The sequence below is a fragment of the Hylobates moloch genome, unplaced genomic scaffold (genome assembly GCF_009828535.3).
Source record: "Hylobates moloch isolate HMO894 unplaced genomic scaffold, HMol_V3 SCAFFOLD_15, whole genome shotgun sequence".
Classification (NCBI taxonomy): domain Eukaryota; kingdom Metazoa; phylum Chordata; class Mammalia; order Primates; family Hylobatidae; genus Hylobates; species Hylobates moloch.
The window spans coordinates 10,180,718-10,198,320 of record NW_026652290.1 but is presented as its reverse complement, the minus strand read 5'-3'; the positions used below and the strand labels follow the sequence as shown (position 1 = coordinate 10,198,320).

Genomic DNA, 17,603 nt, shown 5'->3' with positions numbered 1-17,603 from the left:
TTTGTTGGGAGTCTGTTTGTCTGCACCAGTTGTGTTGGGTTTCTGGATTGCTGGCTTCTTCAGCTACCTCATCTCCTTGGTTCTTGGTGTGCATTATCCTTTACCTGGACTACTGAGTTGAACCCCCAGTAAGTCTTTCAGACCATCTCTGGCTTCTCCAACACATCCTCCACACTTCTGCCAGTGTTTTCTTCCTACAAAGCAGAACTGACCATGTCACTCTCCTGTTAATATTATTTACTGTCCATAAAATAAAGCTCAACCTCTGTAAGGCACTGCAGATCCACCAAAATGCAACTCCAACTTTGCCTTTGCAGCTTTGACTTCTGTTCAGTTTCTCTGCCTATCCCTTTGCTCCTGTGCTAAAGATTTGCCATGTACTTTAGCTCCTGCTCTTCCTTCTGTCTCCAGTGCTTTCCTTTACTCTAGCAAAGTATAGTTTCAAAGTTGAGAGCACTGGAGTTGGACTGACTCAGTTTAAATTCCAACTTTATCATTTTCTAGCTAGGTGATCTTGGGCAACTTTACCTCTCCATAGCTCAGTTTTCCCATCTGAAGAACAAGGATAACAGAATCTACCCCATGGGACTGTTATGAAACTTAAATAGCACTTAGCAAATTATCTGGTTGAAGAGAAAGGTCTCAATAAATGTGGGCTATTAGTATAATTCATTATTAAATTAATACTCAGCAGTTAAATGAATATGCAGTTGCTCAACATTCAGTTTGAATGTTACCTCTCTATGAAGTCTTTATGAATGATTATACTTTTTCAGAACCACTAGCCTGTAGGGAGGAGAGCAGGCAGGTGAGGGTTGGAGTGCTTTGGGAGTTAGGCCTGAGGTTGAGGAGAGGGCAGCAGAAGGGTCCTGGTGAGAGAAGCATGTAGTATAGTTGTAGTAGCCAGGCTGTGCAGAGAAAAGATTACTCTAGGATGACAGTGATAAACGGAGTGAGCAGGGAGGGGATGAGAAGATAGAAGCCTCAGAGAGCTTGGGGAGCACATTTACTTTGATTCAGGTATGGAGAGTGCATAGCAGTATTCTCACACTGCTAATAAAGATATACCCGTGACTGGGTAATTTATAAAGGAAAGAGGTTTAATTGACTCATAGTTCTGTATGGCTGGGGAGGCCTTAGGATCATGGTGGAAGGGGAAGCAAACATGTCCTTCTTCACGTGGCAGCATCAAGGAGAAGTACTGAGCAAAAGGGGGAAATGCCCCTTATAAAACCATCAGATCTCATGAGAACTCACTCACTATTAGGAGAACAGAAGCATGGGGGTAACTGTCCCATGATTCAATTACCCCCCAACTGGGTCCCTCCTACAACACTTGGGGATTATAGGAACTATATTATAAGATGAGATTTCAGTGGGGACACAGCCAAACCATATCAGAGAGGTAGGATAGAGGTTCTGATTGGAGAGTGAGATTTCTCAGTGTGAGTCATTCATCCAGCAAACAGTCCCTGAGCATTAGCTCTGTGCACTTATTGTGGGAAACTCTGAGAACAAAGATAAGAATTAAGGCATGGTCCCTGCCCTTAAGGAGTTCACAGCCCAGTATTCAGAGGTGAAACCTTTCCAGGTGATGACAAGGTCCAGGATACATCTCTGGAAATGATTCGCTGTGATGGTTGGGAGGGGAAGGTTGATGGGGCAGTGGAAGCCAAGTGGCTGGCAGGCTGGCATGTTAGATGTATCATCCCCAGGTGCTTATCAGCGCTACAGAGAAAATTGGGGTTTCTCTCGGCTCAGTTATTTCTCCGGGGCCATGTGTATCCTCTCCCCAGCCAGTGATATAAGGACTGTTTTTCCATTTGAGCTTTTGCTCTTCAGACTCCATGTGACTGTCCTAGGGTCAGTATCTGATGGGTTTCACCAGTGTAGAGTGGAAGGTCAATGGGCCTCAAAGACCTACTTCGGCACTTTGGTACATGAGTCTGTAGACAGTTACCCATCCCATGCTTCCAGTTTCCTTTTCTTTCTTGCCCTTATTTTCTTGACCTGTAAAATTAACATAGGATGGCACCACCAGTCCATTTTGGGGAAGAAGCAGCTGAGACGTGTCTCTGTAAAGTAATCAATACGCAGAAGTTGGAAGCCACAGTAGTTGGCAGGGTGTGATGATGACGAATGAATGAGTGTGCACACGTGAAGTGGGGACAGCTCAATGCTCAGAGCTCCATGACTGATTTCATTCTTCCTGCAAGCTTCTAAGTGAAGCTAGACACAGAGAAGAGATTTCCTAGCTGGGCTGAGCAGAGGCCTTGACACTTCAGCATGGAAGGCACAGGGTGTAGGAATCTACATATCAGCATTTCCAGGATTCTAGTTCCTACAGAGCTGTGTGAGACTTCATTTCATGGCCCATCTGGGCATTGCTAGAAGGAAACAGAATTCCCTCCCTTCCTGTTACAGAGAGGCTGGCCTGCAAGCTTCACTGATGAGGGGCCAGATTGGGACATCCCACACTAGCTGTTTTGTGGATTTTGGCTGACAGGAGCGGAGAGGAAGCATGTTTCTTTGATCTTTTACCTCTTGCATCCTTTCTGGTATGACCTTGGGAGATTGGTTTATCTGGCTGTCTAGTTCAAATTCCAGATTACGCTCTGTCAGTGGGCTTTCTCCTCTCTGGGGATGTCATTCATCCTTCCAAGGATCCAGACACTAGCCACCAAAGCTTCTCTGCTAGGTTCACACACATACCAGGTCTAAGGTATGAGGTGATCTCCTGGGTATGTGATGGTTTTTGTGCTCCTTTTTTCTTTCAGCGTCTGAGAAGCCAACTGGGGCCAAGCAAGTTTTAGAACCTCTACTGGCTGATGCCAACATCATCAGAGATGAACTGTTCTTACCAGAAACTTCTCTGCTCCTGACAGCACACCTCTCCCCAGGTAGCTAAAGGGATAATGAGATTATCACCCCCTGAACACTATGTATGGGGTTGACATACCAGGGGACACTCAGTTCCAATTGCAATATCATAGGCACAATATTAGAAGAATATTTGGACACTTTGATAGCCAAAGAAAGGCATTTGGAAGACTCACACGGGGCTTCACCGCAATAGGTCTTTCCTTTGCTTAAATCATGAATTTTTTATTAAATTTTACACAAATACATTTTTTCATCTATTCATACTATCTTTTTCCTGTTAATCTATAAATATGATAGATTACACCTATTTACAATCCAATTTTTAAAAACAAGTGCAATAACATCTCTTACTTAAAATTAAGCCATATTCATAATGTGATATGAATTAGAATTTTATTGACTTCAAATTTAATACCGCTAAAAGATAACTCTGCCATCATCCTTGTTAACTTAAAACCAAAATTTGATTGCAAGATTCTTTAAATAAAGTAACCTTCAAAATTCACTGTTTTACCTCACCAACACAATTTTTAAATTGTGGTAAAACACATATAACAAAATTCATCATCTTAAATTACTTTTAAGTGTATAGTTGAGTGGCATTAAGTATATTTACATTATTGTGCAACCATCACCATCATCCTTCCCCAGAACTCTTTTCATCTTGCAAAACAGAAACTTTGTACCCTGTACCCTGTGCAATAATTATCTTTTCCCTGCCCCTGCTCCTGACAACCACTACTCTACTTTCTGTCTCTATGAATATGACCACTGCTGGTGCTTCATACATGTGGAATCATATAATACCTGTCCTTTTTGACTGGCTTATTTCACGTAGCCTAATGTCCTCAAGTTTACTCCATGTTTATGCCTTCCTTTTTAAGGCTGTGTGTAATATTGCATTGTATTTGTAGACAACATTTTATTTATTCATCCATCTGTGGATGGACATTTGGGTTACTTCTACCTTTTGGCTATTGTGAATAATGCAGCTCTGAACACTGGTGTACAAATTCTGTTCCAAGTCTCTGCTTTAAAATCCTTTGAGTATATACCCAGAGGTGGAATTGCTGGGTCATAGGATAATTCCATTTAAACATTTTTTAAGGAATAGTCATCCCATTTTCCATAGTGGCTGCACAATTTTACCTTCCCATCAACAGTGCACAAGGGTTCCAATACTTATTTTCTGATTTTTGATAGTAGTCATCCTAACAGGTATGAGATGATATTTCATTGTGGTTTTGATTTTGATTTCATTAATGCTTGGTTATGTGGAGCATCTTTTCATGTGCCTGTTGACTACTTGTGTATCTTTGGAGAAATATTGCTCTAAGTCTGTTGCCCATTTTTAAATTGAGCTCTTTGTTTTTAGTTGTTGAGTTGTAGGAGTTCTGATATTAGGAACTAGGATAGGTAGCAGTCTGGATATTAACCCTTTATCAGATATATTATTTGCAAATATTTTCTCCCATTTTGTGGGTTGCCTTTTTACTCTGTTGTACCCTGTGATGCACAGAAGTTTTTAATTTTAATAGAGTCCTTTTTTTACTTTTGTTGCCTGTGCTTTTGGTGTCATATCCAAGAAATCATTGTCAAATCCAATGTCATGAATGTTTACCCCTATGTTTTCTCCTAACAATCTTCTAAAATTTTTAGCTGTTATATTTAGGTCTTTGTCACATTTTGAGTTAATTTTTTATATAGTATAAGGTAAGGGTCCAACTTCATCCTTTTGCACATGGACATCCAGTTTTTCCAACACTGTTTGCTGAAAAGGCAGTCTTTTCCCATTGAATGGTCTTGGCACCCTTGCAAAAATAATTTGAACATATATGTAAGGGTTTATTTTTGGATGTTCTATTCTATTCCATTAAGCTACATGTCTGTTTTTATATGCTAGGCCTACACTGTTTTGATTACTATAGATTTATAATAAGTTTTGAAATCAGGAAGAGTGAGATGTCTAACTTTGTTAATTTTCAAGATTGTTTCTACTATTTGGAGTCCCCTGAGATTCCATATGAATTTCAGTATGGATTTTTTTATTTCTGCAAAAAAGGTCATTGAGATTTTGGGACTGCCATAAAACTTCTGAATTCTTTCTTATAGGAAACATTTGCCAGACAGATGAAGAGAAGGGGGGCATTTAGGCAAAAGGAAGAGTGTGACCAAAAGCATGAAGAGGTGAAAGAGCTTGCTCTACTTGGGGGAACTAAAAGTAATCTAGTATTGTTGAAGCTCTAAGCATGCTTATTATCTGTGTGTATATATGTGTGTGACTGTCAGCTTGGATAGGAGATACATTAGGAGGTAAGGCAGAGGTCAGATATTGTGAAAATGGATGTGTATTGTGTTAAGAGGTCAATGGAAATTCATTAGGGTTGGGTTGTGATGTGATCATATTCGTACTACAGAAAAATGACCCTGTTAATAAGAATGGGTGCTATATTGAGAAGGAAGGAGGTATCAGCAGAAAGACCAGGTAGGAGATTGTTGCAAAACTCCCAGAAATAAAATGATAAGACTTGCACTCTGGTAACATTAGTGGAGACAGGAAGGAGGGAATGGTTTTAAAATAGACATGGCTCACTACACACTCAGACATATTCCAGTAGCTTCACTCTTTTTCTGGGTCTTGAAGTCCTCAGATCTGTAGAACAGCCTCTGAACTCAGTGTGATGGTTCTAACCATTCAGCTGTATCATCCAGTTGCCACCTTTTAGGAACACAAATGACTGTTGAAAGAGGCGCTGTGTTCTGGCTCAGCAGCTCAAGGGTCTCTTAACAGCAGCCAGTCTCTTTTCAAAGCCCCTGGAGCTCCCACTCCTTCTCCTGTCACTCTCAGAGCCTCTGGCTGCTCCAAGGATTTTATGGTTGTTTCTTTGTGCCTGTGAGTTGTTGGTGTTTTCTTGTTTTAGTCTTTCCTGAAGCCTGCTGAAATCTACCAGCCTGAGAGTGTTCTGTTGTAGCCCATTCTGTTTACCTCATGGAACTGCCACTCTCCAGGCCTTCTAATTGTGGCCCATGTTACTCATATCTGTGACCCACTGAGAGCCCAGGTTCATTCTCCAAGCTTTGACACCCCTCTACACTCTGTGACTCAATTGCCTGCCTTCAGTTCATAGCAGCATCGAATGAGCTGTTCATGAGCAGTTCATAGCAGCATCGAATTGGGTCTTTGCCACCTCTCTCCCACTTCGTGCTCAGGAGCTCTCTGTAAAGCCTTTGCTGAGTAACTGGGTAATGCTAATGCCAGGCTTGAGCTGCAGCAGCTGGGGAGAGGATGTGCTCCTCCAGCCAGAGGCTGGAGCGCTGAGATCCCAAGTCTCTGTTCTGATCCCTGGAGGGTTGGTTCTATGGATGGGCAGTCTGGGCCATGTGTGTGTTCTACTGGCCCATCACAGTCACAGGTGGAGTCATGGAGCTAGAGGCAGGGAGCAGCTCGAGCTCTCAAATTCCTGTAGATATTTTAGAATGGGAACCGCTTTGGCAGTTCTGGGAGAGCCAGCTCTGAACCACTGCCAAAGGCACACATTTAGTGACCTAAGGGATGAGGCAAACTGATCAAGGTACACAAGTATCATCAGTGCAGGCTCCCGGGAAAGCACAGCAGGAGAGGAGAGGGCTGTGGCTTGTAGTTAAAATGCAGTGATGAATGTCATGATGATTTGAACCTGATGGGCTGTGCCTCAAAGATGAACCAGGGAGAATCAAGTAGAGTTCCAGAAGAGGTAAGAGGGAATTGTTTAGTGGGAATTAGGAAGATACGGGGAAGAGAAAGGAGAAAGGTCAGGAAAATCAGGGATGTAAGGAGTTTCTACTTCCTTGAAAGCCAGGAAGCTCACTTGAACAAAGAGCACAAGACCCCAAATCTTTGTGGCCACCCTGGCTGGGAGAGCTCGCTGGTCTTTCTTTAGGAGCCTGGCTAGTTTTTGCAAGCATAGTTTTCACAAGCAATTGAAGGATAATTTCCTTAGCTCTACAGTGAAGATATCCCCCAAAATAAAGTGGGGCTGGCCAGAGAGGGTCTGTAGTTTCCAAAGCCCCAAGGGACACCTGCAAATCAGCTGTTGCAAAAGTATGTCTTTAGGAGTCCAGGCTACCTGGAACATGGCCTCAGGACAGCAGAATGTGCCTTATCACTCACTTTGTGTTCCCAAATAGAAGAGAAGAAGGAGAGTGGCCACGTTGATTCAGCCAAGCACCTCCAGGAGGTCCCCTCTGGATGTCCTATGAGGCTGCCCCTCAGCCACAGCCCAGAGCACGTGGAGATGGCTTTGCTCAGCAACATCCTAGCGGCCTATTCCTTTGTCTCAGGTAGGTGCCTGGTTTCCACTGTGCCAGGACTGAGGTCTGGGGCTGGGTCCAAGGTTGTCTCCTGGGTGGCCATCTCTGGCCTTATTCTCAGTAAGGACATGCTACATAATCATAGCTACTGCTCTGCCATGCTGAGCTTTGAGATGAAAGGTCTCCAGGTTGGGAGTTAAGCTTGTCATTCTCTAATTTGAAAAATGAAGGGTTCTAAGAGCTTTGTCTTGCAGAAAATGTTTAGCTGCTCAAGTGAGTGATTGAAGTGGCCCGGGGCTACTGTTGGCTTCTGTCACTATGCATTAACTCTGACCAAGGAGGGGGCTGATGGAGTACCTCAGCCTGGTTATTCTATGCAGTTAACCTCACACAGGCTGCCTGTGTGTGAGACTGTGTGTATGGGAGAGACAGTATATGTTTATATGTTCTGTGTTTGGGGCCTTTCTGAGGAATTTGATGAAGCTGTAGAAGAGATGAAGACAGAAGGCATGTGGAGTATGGAAGAGTCTGATATTTGTCCCTTCGTTGGTTCAAAGTTGTACTCTTCAGTAAGATGGCTGATTTTCTCCTCAGGATCATTTCTTGAAAACAGATGTTGCTCATATAAAAGGAGTCATTTAAAAATACATGAAAATGCTCACTGGTTTAAATGACTAAACTGTTCCTCTGTTGCTTGAATGAGTTTTTAATTTCTTGATACTTTGCTTTTGTTTTTGTTTTGTTTTGTTTTGCCTGGTGTCTCTGGATATATTGTATAAAAAGGAAGGAACTAGGGTTTCAATTGGATTTCCTTTGGGCGAGGACTGGTTTTACTTTCTAATTCTCTAGGCAGGGTTGCCACATGGTGGTCTAAGAGTTGAAATGCAAACCTGACATTATGATTTACAGTGGCAATTCTCAGCCAAGTGGAGAGTTCCATGAGCCAAGGAAGTTCATGGCTTCTCTTTGTGAGAGGATCTTGGATGACGCGCAACCTGATTTCAGAAAAAAAGGACTGCTCAGGGCCTTGTGCTGGGTGAGCTGCAGCATGTAGTCTGCTTGTGCCTCAGGTCCAGGGCTCTGCCTTCTTAGATCAGTGAAGGCCTAGGTCACCAGTCAGCTCCTCTTTCCCCTTAAGGAAGTCCAGGGCCTCCTTCTCCAGGCACTCACCCATTAGAGGAATCTCATCTTTGCTCTTGCTTCAAGGCAACATTGGAGAGAAGGGACACAGGAGCTGGAAGAGAGGTTTGAAATTCAGACATCGTTTTCACAAGCAATTGAAGCATAATTTCCTTAGCTCTGTAGTGAAGCTATCCCCCAAATGAAGTGGGGCTGGCAGAGAGGGTCTGTAGTTTCCAAAGACCCAAAGGATACCTGTGAATCAGCTGTCGCAAGAATATGTCTCACATGAGAGCAGACAGAGCACTGCACTTTGGACCTCTGCTCAGCACAGGAGGTACCTGGCAATTTTCCATTTCAGTCAACATGACCCTGAATTGTGACCACTGAAAGTGGTAACTCATTGAATAGTCCTGTGTTTACCATGTGTCTTGTGATCTTGTCAAAGCTGAAAAGTACATGGCCCTGTTTTTCTCTCACCTCCAAACTTTCTCCTTCCTGCCCTATACTCTTGAATTAAATACTACTTGGGATGCAGGAAGACAGTGCTTCTTTAAGTAAGTATGGGTGAGATAAAACGAAAACGCAAGGAAATGGAAAAGCAGTGTAGCTAAAATAAAATTTGGATCCAGTGTGTAGACTCAGTGACTGAAAATCTATTCTGAAATGGGGAACACTCCCTGATTATAAGTGAAATTAATAAAGAAAATTTCAAATATGTATTTGAATATTCAAGATACAAATAACCATTGTTTTTAGTGAAGAAAATCAAATAAATGGATTGGAAGCAATGATGAAAAGTATGATGGAAGAAAATTGTGGAAAATGTCCTAATCTTATAGCTGTCTCATGTCCTCATTCTGCTCTATCAGATCTTCAACCCCGCAGGGCCCCTGGCCCCTCGTATTTTCTCCCAGTGCATCTGTTGCCTCCTCTCCTATCCACGTGGTCCCTTATTTCAGCAACACATTTGCTAATACACATAACTGCCTTATTCTTTTGTGTAGCTTCTGAGTAAACCAGTAGGTGAAACCCCAACTCTGAGTAAATCCTGCTTACTTTCTTGTGTGTGTGTGTGTGTGTGTGTGTGTGTGTGTTCTTTGTTAGGGGGGTGTCTAAGGTGCTTGGTAACCTTGTGGGAGAGATGGAGACAGAAGAAGGCATGTGAGTTGGGAAAGTCTTATATTCACCCCTTTTTTGGTTCAAAGTTGTACTCTTTAGGAAAACGGCTGACTTTCTCCTCAAGATCATTTATTGGAAACAGATACGGTTTATATAAAAGGAGCCATTTAAAATTACATGAAAATGCTCAATGGCTTGAATGACCAAACTGCTCCTCTGCTGGTTGAGGTTTTTTTTTTTTTTTTTTTTTTTTTTCCATAATTTTTTTTTTATTATACTTTAGGGTTTTAGGGTACATGTGCACAATGTGCAGGTTTGTTACGTATGTATCCATGTGCCATGTTGATTTCCTGCACCCATTAACTCATCATTTAGCATTAGATGTATCTCCTAATGCTGTCCCTCCCCCCTCCCCCAACCCCTGGTTGAGTTTTAAAATATTTGATATTTTGTTTTTGTTTTGCCTGATGGTCTCCGGATTTTATGTAAAAAGAAGGGGACTGAGGTTCTGATTGGATTTCTCTTTGGGCAAAGATTGGTTTTACTTTCCAGTTCTAATCTAGCCAGGGTTCATATTAGATGACTTAAGAAAAGTGACCCTTTCTCAGTCTGTACAAGTTATCAAACACCAGTATAATTTGCCATTTGAAGCCACTAGAAATTCATAGTCTCCAATCTCAGCTGAGCTTTTCACATCATACTTTAATCTCCCTATTTATTTCTGGACACATCTTGTGCCCATTCTTCACAACAAACATTTCAAACCTTGACCATTCCAATAATTGTAAATATCTGCTTGCCATAATGGGCCCTACAAGTAAATGACAAGTGTCAAACTAGGGGAAAATGAAACATTAATGAAGAAGAGTTAAAGTTTGTAACAAATAAAGAGCTCTTACAAATCAATAAAAGTGTCCCAAAAGGAAAGTGGACAAAAACCAAGAATCAACAGTTTGCAAAAGAAGAAATACAAATTATCAATAAAACATAAACAGCTCAAATTCTGGCAGAAAAATGCAAAATGGAAACTGCAATGAGATTAACATTTTTATTTTATACATTTCTCAAAGACTTGACTGATTAAGTACATAATTTTAGTCTTGGAGAAAGTCTGGGGAGATGAGTACTTACACATCGTGCTGATGGAATTGTGAATTGCTACAACCTCTCTAAAAAATAATTTGACAATATCCATCAAAGCCCTTAAAAATACATATGCTAGCCAGAAATCCTACTTCTGGAAATGTCTCCTAAGGAAAGAATTAGGGATACAGGCAGAAATTTTACTATGAGGATGATTCATCTCGGAATTATTTATAATACATGTAGCAAAAATATTAGGGAAAATTTGTGAGTATTAATTGAAATAGAAAGATGTTTATGACATTCTACTAGGTAAATAAAGCCTGTTGCCACACATCATATACATTATAATCCCATTTATGTATGTATATTCATATGTATAGGTAACCACATTTTTGTGGGTGAAGGTATATGTATTTTTAATTTTCTTTTGCTTAGCTGTATTTTTAATAACAATTCATTGATATTACTTCATAGTAAGAAACGTTATTTTATTAAAATATTAAATTTTGAATTATACCATACATATATTAGACAATTATCATGCCTCTGTCTTTTCTAACTTCCTGAGCTTCTTATCTAAGTGTCCTGAAAATAACTATTTGGTTATGCTACAAGCATTTCAAATTCACTCCAGCCTAGAATAGAATATTGTCCTTCTCTTTAAATATGCTCTTTCTTTTATATATCCATCTAGGGCATCACCTAATCCAGAAATAGGATTTTTAACCTTTGATGCATCTTCTTCACTGCCCATATCCAACTGGTTTGGGTCGATTCATTTTGCCTCTTAAAATGTATGGCATCCACTTTAGTTCCACCATCATTGATTGACTGGCTCCAAGCCCCATCATGTTTTTGCCTGCCTTATCATAATGGTATTTGCCGTGGTCTTGCCTCCACAATCTTGTTTCACAGTCTGTATTTTGTAGCAAAATGATGTTTCCAAAATTCAGATGTGATGATGCAATTCTTTTTATTTTTTAGCCTCCCTCAGTGGATTCTCATTATCTCTGGGATAAAATCCAAACAATTTTGTGTGATTTAAGAGTCAGGATTGTTTTCAACTGCAAAAAATGAAAACCTCAACTTGGTGGCCTAAACACATAGATGTTATCTTACCCACATAATAAGAAGTCTGGAGGTAGGTGGTTGCTAACATTGGCTCATTAGCACAAACATGTAGAGGCCTGTGTTTTTCTTTCTCTGTCTGGCTTATTTTACTCAGTGTAATATATTCCAGCTTTATCCATGTTGTCACAAGTGGCAGTATCTCCTTCTTTGTTAAGGCTAAATAATATTTCATTTTGTAAATATGCCACAGTTTTTAAAATCTATTCATCCATTGATGGACACTTTGGTTGTCTGCATATCTTGACTATTGTGAATAGGGCTACAATGAGTATGGGAGTGCAGATATCTTTAAAGATGCTGATTTCACATCCTTTGGGTATATACCCAGTCAGAGACAGAAATAAAAATACTGTATGATCTCACTTACACATAAAACCTAAAAAAAATATTGAATACATAGAAACAGACAGTAGAATAGTAGTTATCAGGGGCAAGGAGGAGGATATGAGAAGTTATGTCCAAAGATAGAAACTTGCAGTTTTGTGGGATGAATAAGTCTAGAGTTCTAATGTATAGCATGAGGATGACAGTTGAAAATATTTTATTGTATACTGAAAATTTGCCAAGAGAGTAGATTTTAGGTGCTTTTATCACACAAAAAAATAAAAAGAAAGTGATGAATATGTTTATTCACTTGACTGGAGTAATCATTTAACAAAGTGTATGTGTAGAAAAACATCAGGTTGTACACCTTAAATATATAGAAGAAAAAATGTAGGGGCCAATATCTCTGTGATTCTCAAAGCCGTTTTTCTATGTTTGTCATCTCATGGCTGCCAAATGGCTGCTGTTGTTCAGGCTGATTCAAGATCAAAAAAGGCAGAAAATGGAAGGAGGTTCCAGTAGATCTCCTCTCAGATTTCATTGGCCAGGACTGTGTCACATGGTCATTTCTAGCTGCAAGGGAAGCTGGAAAAATGAGAATTTTAGCTTTTTCAATCTTTAGATCAGTGGTTCATATCAGGTGTGATTTTGCTCTGCAAGGGGACTTCTGGCAATGTCTGGAGGTATTTTGGGGTGTCACAGCTTAGAAGTGCAGGCTGCTACTGGCATCTAATGGGTGGATAAACATCCTACAATGCACAGGACAATCTCCTGCAACAAAGAATTGTTGGGGCCAAGACATCAATAGTTCTGAAGTTGAGAAAGCATGCCCTAGAGCAGAGGCAGGCAAGGAAGAAAGGACTTGATGATGGTTTGAGGCATCCTACTCTGAAGGTCCTTCTGTGGCTTACCAGAGCTTTTAATGTCTGACCTTTACTACTGCATGCTTTTATTTAGTCACTACCCTCCCTGACCAAGACCTCTGCTCCAGTTATTCTAAACCACTTGCCAGGCGTTTTCTTACCTCATTGCTTTTGCACAGTCTTTTCCTTTACCAAGAATTCTCCCTTTTAGTCCTGGACTGGCTGACTCCCTCCCAGTCTGCAGAACTCTCTTAGGGTCATCTCTCCTCAACCTACCCCACCTCAAATCAATGGGCTTAGGCACCCATCCACACTCTCCCACACATGTTTTATTTCCCTCTATATTAGCACTTGGATTGGAGGACTTAACATTTCTTTTTTAATTGTTTGTAAGGAACTCATTGGGACCAGAATATGATAGTTGATAATGAAGATAATCTCATTAATAGTACTGACCTCATTAATAACTCATAACAAGGTTGTTAGAAAGAGTAAATGGAATGATTACTCATTTTAATTTAATGATTTGAATATTTAGTATATTTGCCTAGCTCACCATTCTATTTCCTTTAAGTTTTTTTCTTCTCAAAAGTCACCTTTTGGTACCCCATAAATATGTATAGCTGCTTTGTACCCATAAAATTTTAAAATAAACAAATAAATAAATCACCTTCTCAGTAAATTTTGCTCATCACTATCCACTTCTTCCCAAACACACATTCAGCACTTCATATCCTTCTTCCTATTTTTCCCATTTTTTCCTTCTTATCACCTTACCATCATCCACCATACTATATATTTTATTTATTTGTTTAGTATCATCTCCCCTGCTGGAACTCCTAGGAGAAGAGAGATTTTTGTTTCTTTTGTTGACTGCTATATCCTGCGCATGTAGAATAGTGCCTGGCACCCATCAGATGCTCAGTTAATCAGTGAATGAATATGACTCAATAACCAAATAATTATAAAAAGACATGTAGCAAGGAGTCTTACCCAAGAGCTGCTTCCTCCATCCAGTTCCCAAGCTTGACCCATCATCAGGCTCTTATGCATCCTTCCAGGGTTCTTTATGCAGATATTAAGAAAATACAAGGATATAGTTTTCTCCTCCTCCATTCCATGCACAGGTAGCACACCATGCATGCTGTTTTGCCCTTCACGTTTTTCACTGAATAATATATTATGGAGATATTTTAGATCAGCATGTGGAGACCTTTCTCATTCTTTTAGACAACTACATATTATTCCATTATATAGATAGACATCCATAGTTTAACCAGTTCTCTACTTATGTCCAGTGAAAATGGTTTAAATCTTTCCAAACTGAGCAACAAACAGAGCTGCAATAAATAACTATGACATGTATGTTCAAGTGCTCTTGTAGAATAAGTGCCCCAAAGAAGAACTGTGGGAACAAAGTATGTGTAAATTATTAACTGAGAAAAATATTAATAAACTATCATTTAAATAATTTTACCAATTTACTCTTAAAAGATATATGAGAAGCCCCTGCAGCAGTGTTTTCAAATTTTTGAACTTTGACAATCTGATAGATGAAGAATGATATCTAAGTGCTATTTAATTTCTGCTTCTCTAGATCAGAGGTCAGGAAGCTTTTTCTTTAAGGGGTGAGACAATAAATATTTTCAGCTTTGTGAGCCATTCTCTGCTGTAACAACTCAACTTTGCATTGTAGCATGAAAGCAGACATAGACAATGCACAACTGAACGGGCAAAATTGTGTTCAATAAAATTTTATTTACAAAAACATATGGCTGGGCAGACTTAGCTTGTGAGCCATAGTGTGCCTGTCCCCATTTTTCATATGCTGAAGAGCCATTTGTATTTCTTTTTCTGTGAACTGTCCATATCTCTTGTTCATTTTTATTGATCTTTTTCTTAATACTCTTTCTAGGCACTTTTCCTATATTAGCCCTTTGTGTCTGTTACATATGACAGATATTTTTCCTAATTTGTCACTTGTCTTTTGACTTTGCTTATAGTAATATTTTTCAGAGCGGAAGTTTTGGGTAATTATTTTCCCCTGTTTAACCAATATTTGTTGAATATGTAACTGCAAGTACAGTTATGCTGTTTAGTATTTAACCAGAATTCGAATCACATTTCCCATGGCATTGGTATGAGGGAGGCAGTCTCTCAGCAGTGAGGGAGCCTCACCCCCCACAACTTAATTGATGATAGTCACAAATTTGGGCATTTGAGAAGATACTGTAGTTCTGGGTTTTCTCATTCCCCTTTATACTGTGAATCCTATGAGGGCCGATGGCCTTTGTGTCCTTAGCCTTTAAGCTATGCCCAAGGCATTGGAGACTTGCAGTAAATGTTTATAGAATGAATATAAGTAACCATGTATTAATATATATAATTTGTAAATTTTTTAATATTTAACTTTTTATTGATATATAACATTCATACAGAAACATATGCACAAAACATTTATGGAAAGCTTGATGAATTACTACAAAATAAATACACTTGTGTAACCAAGAAATAGAATCACACTTGCTCATGCCCCTGATAATCACATTCTCCTTCTCCTTCCAAAGGTAACCAAGATCTTAAGAACTAAGTATAGATCAACTCTGTCATTTCATGTGTTTTATTACAGAACACTAAAAACATATACAAAATACCAAAAAGTATAATAGACCTGTCACCCAGCTTTAACATCTACTAGTCATATGTTGTTTTTGTTTAATCTATACTTCAAACCATTTCCCACCCCCCACTTCATTAGGTTTTTGATTATTTTTTAGATAAAATGCATACACATTGAAAGGTACAATCTTAATTGTACCTTTTTGACAAATCAGTATACCCACGTAAACTTCCCCTCTTTTAAGAATCGAATTACCCCCCTTAACAATCATTAATGTGCATAGAAATTACCTGAAAGTATTATTTAAAATCCAGAGTTTTGACTGAGAATTTGTTTTTCTAACAAAGTGCAGATCTGCAGAGCACATGATAACTACAATGTTTCCTTTATCTACAGTAAATACAATTTGATGAATAAAATTAAGGAAATTTGACCTAGGGTGAAAGCATGGATCAAAATGTCTGTACAATATGCTATATATAGGAGCATTTGGTTAACAATAACATAAACTAACCAAACAATTTTATTATTTTAATAACCAAAATTAGCAACAGTCTTACTATTGCTTTCATAGAAGTGCTCCCTCAGAATAAAAAAATTTTAGTAACATCAGAGGGTATTGGTTAACTGGTTAACTGGTTAACAGCAAATATTTGAAAGTAAATGTCTGATAAAATTAAGTAGCAGGTATCTTTTCAAGCCCATCAATGATCTTACATAGTTACCCAAAATTCAATCATTTACACAGCAAGTGCAGATAATTTTCGTACCTTCCTATTAAAATTATATTTTAATACCCTTATACATTTTAACACAGTTTTCTTATAAAATTCCCCAACTTAAATTTTTATATGACATATGATAAGTTCCCCTTAAATTCAGTTTAAATTTACTGAATTTTATTAGGCAGTGTCTGTGTGTCCACCACCCAGTATTATTTGAGGTTCCTCCATTTGCACAGGCATCACAGCTAGGGAAACAGGAATTCACAAGACACAAGACACAGGCTGTCCTCTGCATCTCTTTCCTTCTCAGGGCATCAGTTCATCAGTCAATCAAGTCATGTGAGAGTAGAGGTTATATATTTTTTGGCACAGAGGGTATCATTCCTCCCCTCAGAGGAGGAAAGGACCAGAAGGTACTCTTAGGGGACACTTACTGGGAGGGCTGAGCCCCCTAAGGTGTGAGGCTCTGATTAGCAGGTATAGACTTTTCAGGAGGGAGGGATGAGTCAGCCATTCTGAACCTACAGCTCTACTGCCTCTTGTCCCATCTCAAGACAATTCTGAAGGGCTGTTTTGGGCTGTCTGGATGGTGGAGGTTGAGGAACAGTTTGGGCTTTGATGTGGCTCAGATGAGGTGTGTCATAGGGGGCCCCTATACTCAGTATCTGGGCTGGTGCCTTTGAGGTCAGTAGGTTGCCTGTTTGTATCCAAGTCCATTTTCACTAGGGAGGAGGCTGGAGAGTCTAAATGGCTTCCAGAGGCCCCCTCTGATTATCTTTGGAGGATGGGCACTGAAAGGGGCAAAGTAATTATCTTTGGAAATCCTAGAAAGTCTAGTTGGAAACCTGGGAAGACCTCTTGCCTGGTGCCTGAATACTCAATTTGCAGTCCTAGTCACATAGATGGTTGGTAGGCATAGAGCTGGGTTTGCATTTATATCAGCACAACCTTGTGTCGGGTTTGAAGAAGTGGCCAGGACTAGTGTCTTGGTTACAGGCTGGAGAACATCGTGAAAGCGAACTTCAGGCCTGTTGACTTTCATCTTGGCAATGATTGTTGGGTCCTAGGCAAAGTTTTTGAATGCAGCATGAGGCCAATCCATAGATCCACCTCCACACATCAGCTGTCCATAAGGTAAGAGGGAGCCCAGTTTATGTCTTGATGGGAGGCTCTGCCAGGTGGAAGAATCACATCTCAGGTTTCTTGACAGCTGGCTGACTTGTTGAAAACAGATCCAGGACAGACCTACTTTTGGATGTGTGGACAGGCATTAGCCTTTCAGTTTTGCTGATGCTTCACTTGAAGTCTCCTAGGAAACTTCTGTGGTAGGTTCTTCCTCTGCAGTTCTTGCCCTGCCTTTGCATTCATTCTTCCTGTGAGTCTTGGTAAACGGCTATGGAGTCTGGAGTTGCTGGGGCTTCCTCAGTCCCAGGTTCTACT

The 17,603-nt window shown here is 39.9% G+C and overlaps 1 protein-coding gene across 2 annotated transcripts in view; it reads left to right on the top strand.

Annotated features, from left to right (window-relative positions):
* Positions 1 to 17,603, top strand: part of EVA1A (eva-1 homolog A, regulator of programmed cell death) — a 75,116-nt gene that overhangs the window by 43,029 nt on the left and 14,484 nt on the right. For both annotated transcript variants that reach the window (XM_032176744.2, XM_032176743.2), the window contains exons 2-3: positions 2,778 to 2,900; positions 7,051 to 7,203. In XM_032176744.2, the coding sequence (XP_032032635.1) occupies positions 7,119 to 7,203 (85 nt within the window). In that variant the 5' untranslated portion in view covers positions 2,778 to 2,900; positions 7,051 to 7,118. The remainder of the gene's footprint in view (positions 1 to 2,777; positions 2,901 to 7,050; positions 7,204 to 17,603) is intronic.